General features: G+C 42.8%; 1 protein-coding gene across 2 annotated transcripts in view; it reads left to right on the forward strand.

Moving 5' to 3' along the window:
• FHOD3 (formin homology 2 domain containing 3) overlaps positions 1–17,678 on the forward strand; it is a 455,537-nt gene that overhangs the window by 59,701 nt on the left and 378,158 nt on the right. For both annotated transcript variants that reach the window (XM_084857529.1, XM_084857531.1), the window contains exon 3: positions 11,359–11,423. In XM_084857529.1, coding sequence (XP_084713655.1) covers positions 11,359–11,423 — 65 coding nt within the window. The remainder of the gene's footprint in view (positions 1–11,358; positions 11,424–17,678) is intronic.

Below are 17,678 nucleotides of genomic sequence, written 5' to 3' on the forward strand. Positions count from 1 at the left end.
CTTCTGCTGCTGCTCTAGCAGCTATTTCCCCCAACATACACACACACACACCTGTTTCATTACTTTTTGACTGACTCAGACTGACTGACACACACACCTGTTTCATTACTTTTTGACTGACTCAGTCAGTCAGGAAACACATACTGAGCACAGTGATGTCACAACACTATGTAGTCATGCACACGAAGGATGAGAACAGCTTATTAGAATGTGGGTAACTATTCATTTACTGATCACAAGGTGATCCCAGCCAATTGGGGGTTACTTTAAGAGTCAAACAGTTCTTAGCCCTTTTGCAGTGACCTTTGAAAAACCACTGAAAGGGGGCCCTTTTAGTTTTTTAATTAAACTTTTGTGGGAACTGCATCTCCCCTGTCCCAATGAGGCTGAACACTAGTAGAAGCAAGTTAAATCCTTATTAGCCCATGTCAACATGGCATTTCACCTGGCAGGCTCCACACCTCCGGGTTATGAATTTGGGCTGTTGGCACATACAGGATCCAGTATTTATTTATTTGAAGTATTGTTATGCTGTTCCTCAGTCAAAAAGGCGCCCAGCACAGTTTACGTATAGTCAGTTAAAACAGACAGTTTCTTCCTGCAGGCTTACAATCTAAAAAGACAAGACACACAAGGAAAAAGGAAACTAAAAAGCAGTGAGTTGATAAAATATGGGAGACTCTGACTATGTATAAACTTACTCAGCAAGTGCAGCAAGCTGGGAATCCTAACTTTAAAAAAGATAGTGACTGGGTTCGCACAACATGCTAAACCACACTTTGTGGTTGCGTGTGAGTTGTTGTTGAACCGTGGGTTGTTTGTTTAAATATGGGTTAGCATGGTGTGTGAACTCAGGCCATTTTCCACAGGCTGGCTTGTTAATCATGGAGTGTGGCTTATTTTTCTTGAACAAGCCGCCTTGAGAACCCATGGTTTGTTGTTGGGTCACTCTGGATGGTTAACAAGCTACACTGTATGGTTAACAAGCCACCCTGCGGAAAATGTCCTGGGTTTAGACAATCCACTAACCAATTCTTCAACAAACAGCCCACGGTTCAACAACAACCCATGCTCAACCACTGAGTGTGGGTTAGCGTGTTGTGTGAACAGCCCCATTATGGCACCATGGTTTCCATTTATTTCCTATCTTGAACCTCTTCAAACTTTTGATCAAGTTCCAACCAAGTACAGTTGCCTATATTTTTTTTGACTAGTACGCACATGTGTGGGTGTGCGCGCGCGCACACACACTCGCACACACTCCTTTTATATGCTGTATAAATTGTATTATGTATTGAGCTCCTACTTAGGCAGTTTTACCACAGATGTTCCATAAGCATATTGGTTATAGACTAAGAATTATAATTAATTAATTCCTTTGTTTCTTTAGTGATCTTGATTTATTATTATGCACATTCTTTTTCTTTTGTTGCATTTATTCTGTTAACTTTATTTTGAAATAAAATAACAATTCATGGGGAAAAAAGGAATGGGGAGGGAAGAAGTATTAGTTAATTTTAGCAGTCCCTCTCATCTCCTTCAGCTCTGGCTGCTGGAATGGCTGTGTTCTAAACTTCCTTTGCAAGCTCCCTTTCCCATCATAGTTGTCTGTGCTTGAGATGAGCTGTGTTCAGGAACTGTCTTTGTATTTCTTTGGGGTATCTACACTACAGACTTAAAGTGGTTTAACAGTCATTCCCTCTCCCTAGAAAACCTTGTAGTCCAGGTTGGTGGAGGGGCTAGCAACTTTTAACAGAGAATTATGAGCCCCTTCACAAAAACACAGTTCTCAGGATTTGGGCTGGTGGAATAATTTCTTTATTAATGTAAAGTATTTATATACTGTAACTGTATTTAAAGATATCTCTAAGCAGTTAACAAAAATACTTTAAAATAGAACATTACAAAAACATTAGCATCCAGTGTTTGCAGCACGCTCACTCAGGGAATGCCTGAGTAAAGAGATGGGTCTTTAATTGGTGCCTAAAGCACACCACCATTGATGCCTCCTGAATACCAGTGGGAAGGGCATTCCATAAGGTGGGCACCACGACGGAGAAAGCCTGCTTCTGGGTTGTTGCAAGACGGCAGTCTGCAGCTCGCAGCACAACCCGCAAAGCCTCCTCCGAAGATCTTAATGATTGCACATTGTCTGTAACAGTTAATCATAACAAGTAAGCTAGAATAAACTAGTACTGAATTCAGTGTTTCACCCAGTGTTTCTGGGTGAAACACTGGACAAAATCCAGTGTTTCACCCACAGCCACCATTGCCCCCACCAGGCCATGCTGAGGTGCCTGTCAAGTCCTTTTCCCCCTCCACAAGTGAGTGATTTCCCTATTCACTTGCTTAGGAGGAAATAAGTCCACCTTGCTGAAAAAGACCTGGAGCAGGGAGCGCCCCCCATCAAGGACCCATGGGCCAACAGTATCCTTGGCGGGTGGTGGGCTCTTGCCCCCCTCCAGCCATTTTTTGGCAGGGGGCGGTTTCCTCCTTATTCAAGAGAATGCGGGAATCCTTTAATTCACTTGAATAGGGAGGAAAAATGCCTTCCTTGCCCGCAAAATGGCTTGAGGGGAGCTGAATTCCACCCCCTACCAATGACCCTTGGGGCGACAGGGTGTTTGGTGGTGGCGATGGCGGTGGTGCTCCTCCCCATCTTCAGCCAGTTTTCGGCAAGGCATTTTTTCCTTCCCCATGAAAATGAATGGAGAAATTTTACATGCACACAAGCACAGAGAAGTTGGGGGGGGGATGTTTCCCAAGATTTTTGTTATTGGCCGCCCCTCCCCCCCAGCAGTTATTTTGTGGTGGTATGTGGCACACCGTTTCAAAAATCCAAATGTGCTTACAGGCACAAAAATGTTGGGGATCCCCGAACGAATATAAAGCCGTTACAGATTTGTAGTATAGATATAACAACCACATGCTTTCCCCCCCTTAAGAATATTGATACTGCTTTCTGAGTAGTTTATTGAAGCTGAAAAGTAAACTACCTTTGAGAAAGCGTTGTTTTAAAATAGAGGTACATTTTCAGTTAAAATAAGCCAGAATGTGATGTTACTGAAGATGAAAATAGCAGCCCCGGGTTTTGTGTTCCTCCTGTTTTGTCTAGTAATTTAAAGTGCATGAAGTGGTATTATTATGGTCTTGACTTTTCCCAGCCTGGCAAGTGATAGCTAAATGAAGCAGAGCAGAGTCAGGCAAACTCTGAGAGTAACATCATTTCATGTATGTTATAGAGGAGAGAGGAGGAGGTTGGGCTGGGGAGTGGGGTGTCTAGCAAAACTTCCTCTGTAAATTTTAGTTCCGTAGTAACTGATAGCTGATGGAAATGGATTTATTAATGTAATTAGTATAATTAGCACTATTAATCATAATACATTTGATTAATGTAATTAATCTTTGTAAACTGCCCAGAGAGCTCCAGCTATTGGGTGGTATAAAAATGTAATAAATAAATAAGTTATGTAATGCTAGCATAAACACTATTTGTACGTCATAACAGGACAGTTATTGGTGTTCTCAGTAATGCATGCAGTCTACACTGCTTTCAAGCATAATCTTTCAAGGGAGTGATGGGCAAGTGATCTAGGGTGCAATTCCTATGCATGCTTAGACAGAAAAATTCCTACAACTCCCAGCATCCCCCAGCAAGCACTGATTTTTGAAGTGCCTTTAGTAGGTGAAAAAGTAAATGATGGAGCCACTTAAAAGGCCATTTCTTTAATGTGAAATTGTATCACAATATATACATATCTTGCAGGTTTGCTCAATTGCTGCATGCTGATTGGACAGCTTTTAGTTCAGTGATCTGGGAATGATAGCAAGAAATGCTGTGGTATTCCTAGGGAGCATGGGCTCTTTTATCAAAGCGGATGTACCTTTGTCGATTAAAGCAGGACTGGAAATAAATTTTGGCACAGAACTCTGCAGTTACGTCATAATTTTGCAGAATTAGTACTAGAGAGGTGTTCTGTAAAGGTGTTTTTTTATACAAAGGCTAAAAATGGAACATCAGAGAATAGGCTGACACTATCAGCCTGCAAGTACTTCTTTCTTTAGTTGTGCATTTGACACAGCAAAATTGTAGTATGAGAATAATTTGCATGTGGTAGTTCTTCCTAGTATAATATTACATTGTTGGGAAGAACGCCAAATTGAAGTTATTCACAGAAGTCAAAGATGGCATTAACAATAGATATTGTAATTATACTTAAAGACAATTGAGAAGTATCTAGATTGTTTTTACACAGTCAGGGGGTTACCACAGTGTCAGAGGATGATTCCAGACTTGTTGATATCAGCATCAATGACCATATAAACAACTCTTGTTTTCAAGGATAAGAAATCCCAGGCTGCTGGAACAGTGGCACATTGCATTCACAGGGCTTGCTTACATAGTTGTGGGAACCATAAGTAGCTTCAGAGTGCGATTCAGGCCTTATTACATTAGGGATGTGCGGAAACCTGGCCCCTTTATTTCCACTGCATTTTCCATTTTTCTTCCCCATAACTTCTGATATCCATAAAATATAGCAAGAATATGCCTTCTGAGTTCTGTTCCCTTAGTCAGGGGTCACTGGGAAGTAAAAGGTCTTGAGTAGTCAGTGTGATTTTCCCAGGAAGTACTCTCTTTATACGAGGAATAGGGAATCTCCAGCTGGTCTCCATCCAGCCTGCCAGCTTCCCTTCTGCCCTTGCCTCTGATCAGTGAGAGGGATTTCCCTTCCCTACCATGCTGCGATGAGGCTTTGGAAGAGCCGCCATTAGTGCCAGTGGTGACTTTCTAAAGCCTAATTTCAGTGTGTAGGTGTGTGGCATTGGGGGGGGGATGTTGTGACCCCCATGAAAAAATTCCCCTCGCCTGCTTCAATGAGGCTTTAAAAAAATCTCTATTGGTGCCAATGGAGTCTTTTAAAAGCCTAATTACAGTGAAGGGGGCAATTGGGGGAGGTTGCTGCTGGGGGGAAGGGCTGATCCTCAGCTCCCCATGGTTGTGACTCCACACCCTGAAAAACTGCATACTGAAGGAACCCCTCCCTCCCTCTTCCTGTTTTAGCTATCACTTTCATTGCTAGGGGCTGCAAATACTTTCTTCAGGCCAAGGTTAAGGGTAAGGTGTAATAACATTCTACAAACTGTGGAAAAGAGAATGCTTTAAATCTAAGACTGAGCTGAAACTTTTCTGAGAACTTTTGGCTCAGATAGGGGGCGGGGGGGATGGGCTTAAACTGGCCCACCTTTTGCAGGCTCCCCCTTGATACACATCTCTGTTTTTAATCTGTCCCCCCACTCCCTGAGCTTGCACAAGAGTTGTCACCTCTGACCTGCATCTCTCTTTGCAAAAAAGATCATACACAATGTAACACTTGAACAACAGTGTTCTTGCGCAGCTTTTGTGAAAATCTTACTGTGCAGCCATATTTTTTTTCATTGCCTTTGTTTTGTCCACGCTTTGCTCATCTTTGGATGTGTTTGCTGTCAGGGGGTCAATTTCTATAAATACTTCTCACATCTGGTGCAGTGGCCATAATGTAATCTGCTAGCTATCTAACAAGGTAGTAATTCCTGAATATTTTAGACTGCAGATGGTCCATATTTGAATCCATGTAAAACCCTATACACAGAGAACGCTAGGGAGAGGGCTAGGCTAAATCCTTTCCCATGATGTGATACATCAACTCTCCAAAGGCAGAGAGTTGTTTTCTTCAGTGTGTGTGTGTGTGTGTATTGTCAGATACTCCTTTGCAATCTGAAATGGACTACAAATGAACTGCAATACATAATTTTGCTGAAGATGAAGTTGGACTCTAGGTGAACTACATTTTTGAAAGCAAAAAACTGCTTTCAGGCCCTCTCAGTTGCTGTTTTGTTAAGAAGTTCTATCCAAAGCAGCACATGTTAGCTGAAGCTTAATGTGCTCAGAGAAACCTGAATTCTCTGAATGGCTCTAGTATCAGTCCAATGAAGGATGTTGCTGTATCTGTGTGCACCTGGAAAGCATTCTCTTGTCTTACTGCTCTAAGGTTTTAAAGCATTTGGTACACCATAATGCAAAGTAGAACTGAATGAAGGAGGGTTATTGTAGTACATTTGGGCAGGTGAAACTGTCCTGCATCATACCACCCTGTTAAAAAATGGTTTCTTCACATACACAGTAACAGCAGCATCAAAGGATTAGTGAAGAACTCTACCCCCTCCACCTCTTTCAAAAGTACCACCTTTTCAAAACTGATCCAGAGTGATGACTGGATTTACATGCCTCCTCTTTTTATTGTTGAAACATCATGATGGGTGATAAAAACAGAATCTGGTGCTCTCTAGAGAGGAATACTAAAGCCAAACTGAAGTATTCCTAGCTGGTGTTTTCTTTGATTTATAGTTCAACAGTACTGTATTGGATAGACATGAAAGAGTAGCTGCTAAAGGACAATAACCCTCTCAGAAGATTGAAATTAGATTGCACTCTAGGGCCTAATATATGAAGATGCTCTATGTTCTGCACCATTTGAAAGTCATTTTCCAACATTACAACTTAAGAGTATTCCTTGTTGTTCCTTGTTCTGTAATGCAGCAGTGATGCTATCATAACTAAAATTACTATCATTGAATAGTAATCTAAAAGATCTATAGCAGTGTGAGCTAGCTGTAATAATATTTATAATATTGCTTTAAAATATGTTTTAGTTACCATTCCTAAAGAGAAAATCTCATAGTGTGCCAAACACAGTGCTCCTGCAACATGGTTCCATAACTTTTATACAACATAGCCACAGCCTCTGACTCCTTTAGCTTCTCACTTGCCACAGATTCCACCATTTTCCACATCAAATGAAATGAGCCCATAGTTATTTGAAAACACACATACTGAAGCAAGAAACAAATTAATATACGAATGAGTTGCAAAGCATTCGACGGTTTGTGGAAGCCTTCCATTTTCTGAAGTCTGTGAAGCTCAGACTGTCAGTCTGCAGCACCTTTGGATCTGGCTTGCTCCCATGCAGCAAGTACACTTCAAGGGGGGGAAAGCTGCCATTTGCATGCCTGAGAGCTTTTTAAAGGTGTATTTGCCACAGTGGGGGGTGATTATTTAGTGGGGGGCCTAACTCCCCAGCCAAAAAGCAGGAATTCAGCTTAGAAAAAAGCTCATCCCATTTGAATGAAAAGGAACATTTTTTCCAAAGCTTAATTGCTGCATGGGGGAATTTATGGTAGAGAGGGAGCGAGAAGAGGAGGAGGAGGGAGAGAGAAGGTGGGAGAAAGGGAGATGGGAAAAGGAGGAGTCAGAGAGGGAGAAGTGGGAGAGAAAGGGGGTGGCAGAAAGAAAATGAGTGGCCTAGCTTTGACCCTGCCCACCACCAACCTCGGCCCCCGCCCACCCATAATATGTGGCCCCTGAGAGATTTTTCCAGGATGAACTTGAATTCCTAATTTGGGATGGTAATTACAGTTTGATAGATACCACTGAGACTTGGTGGGGTGAAACCCATGACTGGAATATAGCATAGAAAAGGGTATACCTTGTTCATAAGGAATGGACCCACAGAAAGGGAGGGGGAGTAACATTATATGTAAAGAATTATACACCTGCATGGAAATCCATGAATCTGAGAATGGAAGCCCTGTCAAAAGCATCTGGGAAGAGACAGAAGGTATGAGAAACTAGTGATGTGGCAGTGTACTACAGACCACCTAGCCAATTAGAAGACACGGATGACACTTTCCAGAAGCAGATGACAAAACTTTCATAGAGGCAAGCCATAGTTGTAATGGGGCATTTCAGCCATCCTGACATCTGCTGAAAGTTTTAACTCTGCTAAGAATGAAATGTCCTTTTTTTAACTTGCCTTGCTGACAACTTCATCTCTCAGAAGGTGGAAGAAGGAACACGGGGATTTGCTGTTCACGACTCAATTTTGACCAACAGGGAAGAACTGGTTGATGTAGTGAAAGTGGCAGGAACCTTGGAGGAAAGTCAACACGTGGCCTTTGGAATTCGTGGTCTGTGAAAAGTGAGCATATTGGATGCATACCCTGGACTTTGGAAGAGCAGATTTCAAAAAGAGGAGTTGGGCAGGTTTCCATGGCTAGAAATTCTGGGGGAGAAAAGAGTTAGAAAGATGGGAGATACTGAGAAGTGAAATGCTGAAGGCACTATCGCCTCCCATTTTTTTCCTTCACATGGGAAGATTTCTAAAGCCACTGTGGCTGTACAGAAAGCTCTCTGATGAGCTGAGACTTAAAAAGAACAAGTGTAGGAGAGGGAAGGAGGGACCTACAACCAATGAGAAGTACAAGAGAATAGCCCAAACCTGGTGTCAGGAAGGCTAAAGCCCAGAAAGACCTTAGGCTTGCAAGGGATGCTAAAAGGGCTTCTTTGGCTATGTTTGGGGCAAGAAGAATAATATGTGATTGTAATTGTGTTGGGGATAATGCCTTGTGAAGAAACTGAGGCAAAAGTTTAAGTGTTGTGTTTTATTTTAACCTCTGAAGGGGTTAACAGTAAAAGAAAAATGGAGCTTGTGCCTGAGGGGAGTTTCATTGTAGATATGGCATGCTGGCAAATTGGAAGTTACTGTTACCACTAGGAAGTCAAAATGAAGCCAAGTTCTCTCTTTTTATATGGAAAGGTAGGATTGTAATTGGTACCATCTGACTGGGGAATAACAACATTCTAAAGATGCTCATTGGTCAAAAATTTATGCCAAGATGGGGTTACAGAATGTTGGCCATCCCAAAAGCTGATTGGCTAGAGGGTTCTGACTGGAACTAATATAAGGAGCTGAGTAGAGTCTGACAGGGGAGTCGGAATCTGACGGGGTGTTTGTCAGGAGGAGTTTGACTGGAGAGTTTTCTGAGAAGGTGTCTTCATGAGAGGTTATGGAGCTTGGAGAAGACATCAGCTGAGAGGAAGAGCAGCTGCAAGACTGGGACCACGTGAAGCAGAAACTGAAGAACGTCTGCAAGAAAGGAGAGGAAGACTCCTGGAGCAGCCTTTGGAGGAAGGAGCTGAAGCCTGAGTGGCAGGTAGTGGTGGTGGTGGATCAGATTGCAGCTAGTGGTGGTGGTGGATCAGATTGAAGACTGCAGGAGAAGTCTGCGGAACAGCGTTGAAGGTTCCAGGTGGAAGTCAAACCCAACCAGAAAGCAGACTTCCTTTCAAGCCCTCAAGTTAGGCCTGTGAGTTAACTTGGGTGAAGCTTCATAGGGGAATTGGCTAAGGTTAGGAATAGGAGCTGGGGCTTCTAGCAGCTGATTGGTGGTAAAAGTAACTGGAGAAACCCTGTTTTGAAAGTAGCAACTGTATCCTCAAAATAATAAGCTGCTTTGTTTTCTTTTAAATAAAATATTATATATCTTTGTTTACTTTCTAGCACCTCTGATCTGCCTCATGCCTAATGACCAGCTACTTTGGGGGTTAGGGGTGAAGGGAAAGTGAATGTTAAATAAAAGGTGTGGATTTTAATGGTGGCAGAGGAAGGGAGGGATTATCCAGTGGTGAAGAGTGCATCTCCACATTTGGGGTTAGGGGTGGGTTTGCCCTAGTGTACAGGCCCCCACCTCAAGACCTAGGCTCTCCATATGCTCAAACTGCACCCCTTTCTCTTTCTATTATGTAATACATGTGTGTTTATATATCCTTTATGCATTGGGGAGAAAAACACACCAATGGCAAGTACAAATACTGTATCACTAAAGAGAAAACGATAGCAGTGGATGAAATTATACTTTGCTGATGTTGTACTCAGTAAGTCAGATGTGCTCAACTTTTTTGGATCTGTGGAAACGTTTGGGAATTTGAGAAACAGCTGTGGGCACAACCACAAAATGGCTTCCATGGAGGATGTGGATAGTAACATAATGGCTGCTGTGGGAGCCAGGCTAGTCAAAAGAGGTGTGTGTGGGGGAGAAATACCAAGGCTAGAAGCTGAGAGGGAGGGGGAAATAGCAAGACTAAAAGGTAGAGGGGAGGGAAAGAGCGATGCTAGTGGCTAGAAGGGGGAAGAAACAGTGAGGTAAAGAGGTGGGGGAAAAGAAGTAGTGAGGCTAGAGGCTGGGAGTGGAAATCGCGAGTTAAAGGGGTGAGTGGGAGAGAAAGAGCAAGGCTAGAGGCTAGGAAGAGGAGAGAGAAGAAGGCTAGGGATGGGGAAGGGAGAGAAAGTGCGAGGAAAGGGGTTCGGTGGAGAGAAATAGCAAGTCTAGAGGCTGGAAGTGGTGTGTGTGTGTGTGTGTGTGTGTGTGAGAGAGAGAGAGAGAGAAAGAGAAAGAGAGAAAGAGAGCGAGATCAAAGGGGAAAGGTCTGTGATGGTGGTAGAAGATTGGGTGAGGCCAGGAAGCAACTCTTTCTTCTCTTCCTGCCCACTGAACAGCAGATCTCCAGCATGTTCAGGAACAGGAAGGAGAACTTGGCACCCTAATATTTTTCAAGTGTTTAATTAAAAATAAAATTTTGAAGGGGAGAGGGAGTGGAGAGCTTTTCAGGCACAGTTGGAGGTGGCACCATGATGGGGACCTTTGCAATAAGGTGTTTCGCTATAACAGGAACATTGAAAATATGGCCAACCATTAAAGTGTGTTGTTTAGAGGTCTTGCTGAGCTTCATGGCTTGTATAGGAACTTCAGCGACTCCTAATGTTTGCCTTTAAAATGAGGCATGCATTACCACATCCTCAGTTCTTCTCTGAGCCAGAGAAGAACTACACCCTTCCACCACCTGCTTACTTGGCTGCTATTCTGATAGTATCTGCTTCTCCCCCACCCCCTGCACCTTGAATACTGTTACAACATTGACCCAGGAGGCCTAGTAAATATAATTCCACCCCCACCCCCTGCTTCCTCTCTGTCAGAGCAGCCACAGCAGATGCTGCCAGGTAAGTGGACTTGAGGGGGGCCTGGATCCAGTTGTGCTCCTAATTATGTCATTCAGAGTGTGAAGGGTTCTAAACTATTTTCTGACTTTTAGGAAAATAGCTCAGTTCACTGCATCCAAGTGGAAATAGAGCACATAGGATTCAAACATTGCTAGTTATGTTTGTTTTTCATGTGCTTAATGAATATGGAAAGTTTTGATCCTTTGTGGTTTTCGGCAGAGAATAAATAAATTGAAAGGAGCTGTTTCCTTTATAGACTTGCTTCTGGTTCAAACCAATTGAGTGATGAAATACAATTAAATTGTGTGATAAATGTTGGTTTTTCAAACCTTGTTAATATAAAAATGAAGAATTATTGCAAATTCATGCATAGTTGTTTTTTAATGGAAAAGATGTCACTGCACATTAGATGCATCTCTGAGTTTTTGCTGTACTTAGCATCTGCTATGCTGAAGGTTTTTTCCCCCTCTCCTTTTCTCCCCAGCAGGGGCAAAAAGCACAGTATAATTCTGAGGACCCAGCTCTCAGTTAGAGTCCATGCCTGCATTGGTAAGTGAGCTTCCAAGAATTTAAATGGGAAAATGTGTGAGTTAGTGAAATGCATTGGAAAACACTGGAAAAGCAAGAATGTGTTGCATGTACATTACTCTTCTCACTTCTCACTGGGAAACTACTGCAGAGATTTGAGCTGTCATCCAAAGGGTCCATGCAGCCACAGAACCCATTACGTAGCAAGAAATAGGAATAATTCCTACCTGTTTAACGAACACATATAAAATAGTTTTAGTTCCTGTAATTCTCTGGAATAGTTTGGGACAAGTAATAACATCAGAGCTTGGGTCCAGGGCCTGGCCATGCCTGCACTCCCTGTTTCCTTGTAAAAGAGTTGAACTTTGAATTGTGCATGTGCATTCCTCTCTGCACAGAGAAGGGTGGGATATTATGCACTGTATAGAAAGCCTTAACTTGCTTCTTAATGCTGCTTCAGGGTTGCTCAGTTTTTAGCCTGTGAATTCAGAAAGTGCAGTGAAGATCCGGTTGTTTTTGTGAGAGAAGAACACATTTTCTCTTTGCAGATGTTCAAGGCCATGGCAAGAATATTTGTAGCAAGTTTTTTCCTTAGCCCATCTAACCAGAATATTCATATCTGCCTCATCAGATTAGGCCTGCTGCTTTGAGATGGGGAACTATGGAAGTGCTGGCCAGCAGCAAGCTACTGTATTTTAAAAGCACATAATATTTATTGCTTTAAATTGTGCAGCTCTTGGCCAGTCAAACTGTCATTACTGCTGTGTCAGTGACTGGAAATTCTCAGAGTAGAATATTGCTGTCAAAAGGGAAGCCAAGTGAAACCAGTGTGTAGAAGGCAGCTCATGCGTATCAAATCCTGCTAACTCGGCACAAAGAGACTTGCCTGTGATACAGTGCAGTGTGAGTTGCTGCACTGGGTGTCTTTTTAATGAGGTCTGCCCCAGCCCTTGCTACCTGAGCTCCTTTGAGCTGCAGATGCTGGCAATTGAATCTGGGATTCCTGTATGCAGATCAACTGAGCTATGATCCCTCCCTAGAAGAGTACCATAGTTAAAGAAGTTGTAGCAAAAAGCAGAATCCTGTGACACCTTAAAGGTTAACACATTGATTACAGCATTGTGAAGGATATCTACAGCTGAGTGGGTGGGCAGACCCCTAAGCATAACTCGGGGGGTATAGTCTCTATCTGATCCCAAAGCCCACTGGAATTTGGAGACACCACCTAACGAAGTAAAATCAGCACTTGTCTCATTGCTAGCATGTAACCTGCACTCGACAATACCATGGGATTTGTTGGCTGAAGATCTGCCAACCAAAGCCCCATTGAAAAGAGGGAGTTACTATCTGGACGTTCTCTTTGGGTGGTACATCAGGGAGTGCATGTGGGAAAGTGGGTAGCTTACGTCTGGGGGCCCCAACGTGGTGCCTGTGGGCAAAAATGTGCCCATAGACACCTCCCTTGGGGTCCGCCAACCTTCCTGCCCCTCCTGGTTTTTAAAAATGCAAAAAAAAAAAAAAAAGTTTAAAAAATTAACTGGGAGGCCGTGCTTGATGGCAAGTGAAGCCGCCATCAGCACTCCATCTTAAGTTCTAAAAAATAAAGGATGCTGGAAGCAATCTTAGAAAATAAAATGGTGGTTGGTTGGAGCTCAGTGCTTTATTTTGACGGCCAGAAAAACAGGGAGGGAGGGTGGTAGGGAGTGTCCTATGGGGTGGCTGGGAGCATCCTGGGGGGCTAAAGGGATGCTGAGGAGTGAAGGTGGTGTTTTGTCTGTGTTGTGTATGTGGGCAGTGCCTGTTTCTTTTTTAATGTGCGTATGAGCTGGATTATTTCTTTTTGTTCTGATTTTGTGTGTGTGTGTGATTTTCCTGGTGTTTTTGTGTGTGTGGCCTGTGTATGCTACATCTGTCTAGTGTTTTGGGGTGGGGGTGGTGATGTGGGTGGGTGGGTGTTTTTGCCTGTGTGCCTGTGGGGGCAATCCTCTGAGCATCACCAGTTTGTCTTCTGTGGAAGACTTTTGTTGTCTACAAAAACTGCTGCAGTAAATTGTTTAGTCCTTAGAATTCCATTAGATGCTTAGGGAGCAATCCTCTGGCCATTAGACAGCGGCTGGATGGCCATAGGATATCGTGTTATCTGGGAACTGACCTCCCCCAACTTCCATACTGCCTCAGAGGCGGCGCAGAGCAGCCCCATCCTCTGTGCTCACAAGAGGCATGCGGAGCAGCTGAAAAGGGGTGTGGCTGGGTGTGTTCTGGGGTGGGGAGGGCAGAAATGCCTGTATGACACATACTAAAAAAGAAGCATCTGTTTGGCTGAATTGGTTCTGTTTCCTAAGCTTGTACTGTGGACTTCAGTGAGTTCCAGATATGCATCAGTTCATTCAATAGTATTAATTCCAGCTCATACCTGGATTTTCATGTTTCAATTGTTACCAGTTTTCTGGCCGTAAGGTTGCATAAACAGTATATGAGTGCATATTTGGATGTCAAGAATGACAATGGTTTGGTGCTAAGGAGTTAAAATGTTTCTAGAACACACATGCTTTGGCTCAACGATGTTGGAATACCATAAGAATGTGGATATTGTGAGAATGCATAATGCTCATTCATAGAAGCATGATCCATAAGTAGATTGTGAAAAGCGTTGCAGATTTCAGAACTGCAGAAACAGAATTTTTCATTTAGGATTCAGAAGATGATGGAACATGAATAGTTTATGTGTGCATTTTAATTTCATTGGAAAAATGTTGTAGATGATCTCTATAGCTTCTCCATCTCCTGTCTCCCATAGTAGATGTTCTTTTTCTAGCAAATTAATACTTTGAATTGAAGCTGTGCCCATGATTCAAGTCTTTATAACCTGGCTTCTAACAGTCCAATCCTATACATGTCCATGCAAAAGTAAGTCACATTGAGTTCAGTGGAGCTTACTTCCAGGTAAATGGGTATAAGATTGGAACCTAACTGGATTTTTCTGTCTGGACACATCCCAGAAGTGGTCATCATGTTGTAAAAAAAAAACCCTCTTGTTTGACACTATCATCATTATTAACTATTTTATTTTCAATGTCACTGGAGATAAAGATATCTCACTTTGGATCAGGCATTAACTCATAGAGGGTTTTTTTGTGGGGGGAGAAGTGTTAAGTCTGCTCATTCAAGAGTTGCATGGCACCCGAACCCCCACCAGTCTGCACAGTAGACCACACATAAGGATGGGGGGTTTGACTAGGGAAGTGCAAAAACAGGTACCGTATTTCTGGGATATTTCTTCTTTCCTATACACTGACAATACACTCAGATATCTCTCAAAGCAATACAATGGGCATATGAGCGACTGCATTGCATGAATGTTCCAGAGTTGTACAAATTCTAGCATATCCATTGCTGCTCCCCTTCTCTCTCTCTCTCTCTCTCTCTCTCTCCCCCCCCACCCCCCTAGTTATGGTAACAATATAACAATATTAGATTTTTGAGCACTTATAAAGATTTTTTCATTTTGTGTTTGAAATACCTAAAACAACGCACTTTGAGCTTGAAAGGAAAAACATGTGGAGAGCATTTAGATGCTCACGAAAACCTGCAACTAATTCGGAGTTTAATTTAAAGGGATGAAAGAGGTGCCTGGAGAATTTGTCAGAAGTGCTGTGGTTTCAAGTTCACAGGCTGATGGGAACAAAAGAGCAAAATGGAATGAGGTGGAAAATATCTGATCACCTTGGTAATGACTTGACAGGGGAAAAGGTGGTGAAGACCCTTCCTGCTTGCTTGAACTGGAAGTGTAGTCAGTACAGTCACGTACAAACATATAGTTTAAATGAGCCTAATTTTTTTTTAAAAAGCTAACACGAGCATGAAAAGGGAAGCTGAAAAAAGCAATGAAGTATTTATTAGCAATTTTAATTTAAACAGGGTAATCTGAATGCATGCTAGCACATGGGTACACAAACAATTTTGGTGCTGTTTCAAGGCAGAACTTGTGATTCAGCTCCTTGTCAGACAAAATACAACATGACGCATTGCAAAGCAGAGGTGATGTCATATTACTAATATTAAGGTTACTTAGATTGTGCTCTGGAAGCATCCAAAGTTTCCTAGATCAGATGGGTACCAGAAAAATAGATCATGGGGGGAAAACAATAAGCTGACTTGGAATGATTTTGTGCAGTTGCTGACCACTCCAAAGAGTGATGTCAAGAATCCACATTAGTAGATTCTATATATGTGGAAAGCCTGCCCTTCTAGACTAAGCATTAACCAGAAATACAAAGCATTATAGAGCCAGAGGTCATCACTCCATTCTTGACATTTCATTGGCTGCCCTCCGTTTTGACCCCCGATTCTCCTCATCCTTTTGTTGAGCATGCTTCTCCCGGCTGGAAAAGTTTTTAGAGAGAGAACGGCACAAAACAGTTTAAAACCAGCATGTGGAGAATGTAAAACTTCCCCATGAAACATGTTGTGCTCAATTAACTGACACAGAAAAAAAGGCCCAAATATGCAGTGTCCAAATACTTCAGTTGTAGTAGAAGGGTTGAAGAAAGCTTCCAGCAGAATCAAAAACGTGATTTTTACTAGCAGTGGGTTGTACTGAATGGGACTTGAGTTAGGCTAGCAGTATTGAAATGAATGGGACTTGAGTTAGATCTAGATTGGATGCAACCTGGTGTGTATAGCATTGATATATCAGGCCAGACCAGAGAAAATTAGGCTTGTTTGAATTTTGCTGAATGCAATGAGACCCCAACACCCAAGTCTTATTTGCTTCAGGGCCATTAGTTTCAGGGGGCTGCTGCACAACCAGGATCAGTGACAGGAGTTGGCACCATCAATTAACTGCCCATGGTCTGGGTCTTTCACTCTCAGAAAGGCCTACTGCAGGCTCCTCACCAGCCCACAGATGTCCAGGAAGCTATGGGATGCCTCCAGCACAACAGGGGCTCTGAAAAGAGTTTCCTGGGGGACAGAGAAAGGGGAAGGAGAGAAACAGAGCAAAAGAGGATGGAGAAAGAGACATATAGATATAAAAAGGACAGAGAGAACCATCTCAGTGAGAGCTAACTCATTGTTTGGACCGGTCATCTCCTGGTTGACATTGAGAAACTATTTTTAAATGTTCCCCAGGGGCAGAAGGGAGAGCTGACCATAGAAATCAGTGGGAAAATCCATGATTTTAATGTAGCTGTGATTGGGCACCAGCATCTCCACCCTCAAAGAAAGGTTAGCAGCAAAGAGCAGTTCATTTGCTTTCTAACCCAGGTTTTATTTAGTGTGAAACGTTTGTGTGTTTGTTTTTCATTTTTCAGCTCATTAACCCTAGCAATGCATATTCCAAGGCAAATGCAGATCTTTATCCCCATATTTCAGGTTGGGATGTGCTGTGGCTGGGAGTGAATGGCATATAACAGGCCTGTTGTGTAATTCACACTGAACACTGCAAGTTGGACGTCAGGCTGAAAGAGTGGTTTACAACAGCACTGTAGTTTTGTCTACCTATATTGTACCCCCTTGCAGGTTGGGAGCTGGGCTTGAGAGTGTAGCATACAACAACCTTGCAGTCTAGTTCATGGTAGTGTAGTGAACTACACTGCAAGAGTGTTGTAGGCTACACTCTCAGGGGCCTCTATTGTGGCTTGGAGACTGTGCTGAGAGAGAATAGTTTGCAGCAGCCCTCAAAGTAGTCCACTGTTAATATTGTAGGTCAGAGGAGGTGTTGAGGCTGGTTTGGATTCCCCCATACACAACACCCCTTAGCTTGAAGCAAGGTCACTTAAATCGTTCCCTCAGACCGACTTCCAAGACCAAATCCAGCACTCCATTGCATACAGAAGCCTCACTGTAAGAAAAACCTGTGTTAGAAACACCAGTCATTCTGTCTTTGCTGCTACCTTTTGGAGTGTGGGGGGAGACACATCTGCTGCTCAGTTACAGGTTGTACTCTTGGATTTCTACATTGATTTCTATGGGCAACTCTCACTTCCACCCAGGGGAAGGAAAAAACAAAACAAAGGTCTATTGAATCCAGAAATTCAAAGGATGTGTGTCTGCTCTTTTCTTATGTCTATAGTAATATAGGAGACAACAGGAAAGAGAGCTTGAGGGCTAGAAGAAGGGGAAGGCCTGCAGGGAAAAGAGTAATCATACTGTAAAAGTAGGCGTAGTGGAACATAAGAACTTAGGAACATAGGAAGCTGCCTTATACTGAGTCAGACCATTGGCCCATCTAGCGCAGTATCGCCAACACTGACTGGCAGCAGCTCTCCAGGGTTT

Source organism: Heloderma suspectum, chromosome 5 (genome assembly GCF_057233095.1).
Source record: "Heloderma suspectum isolate Gila_16-S chromosome 5, 16-S_ref, whole genome shotgun sequence".
NCBI lineage: Eukaryota > Metazoa > Chordata > Lepidosauria > Squamata > Helodermatidae > Heloderma > Heloderma suspectum.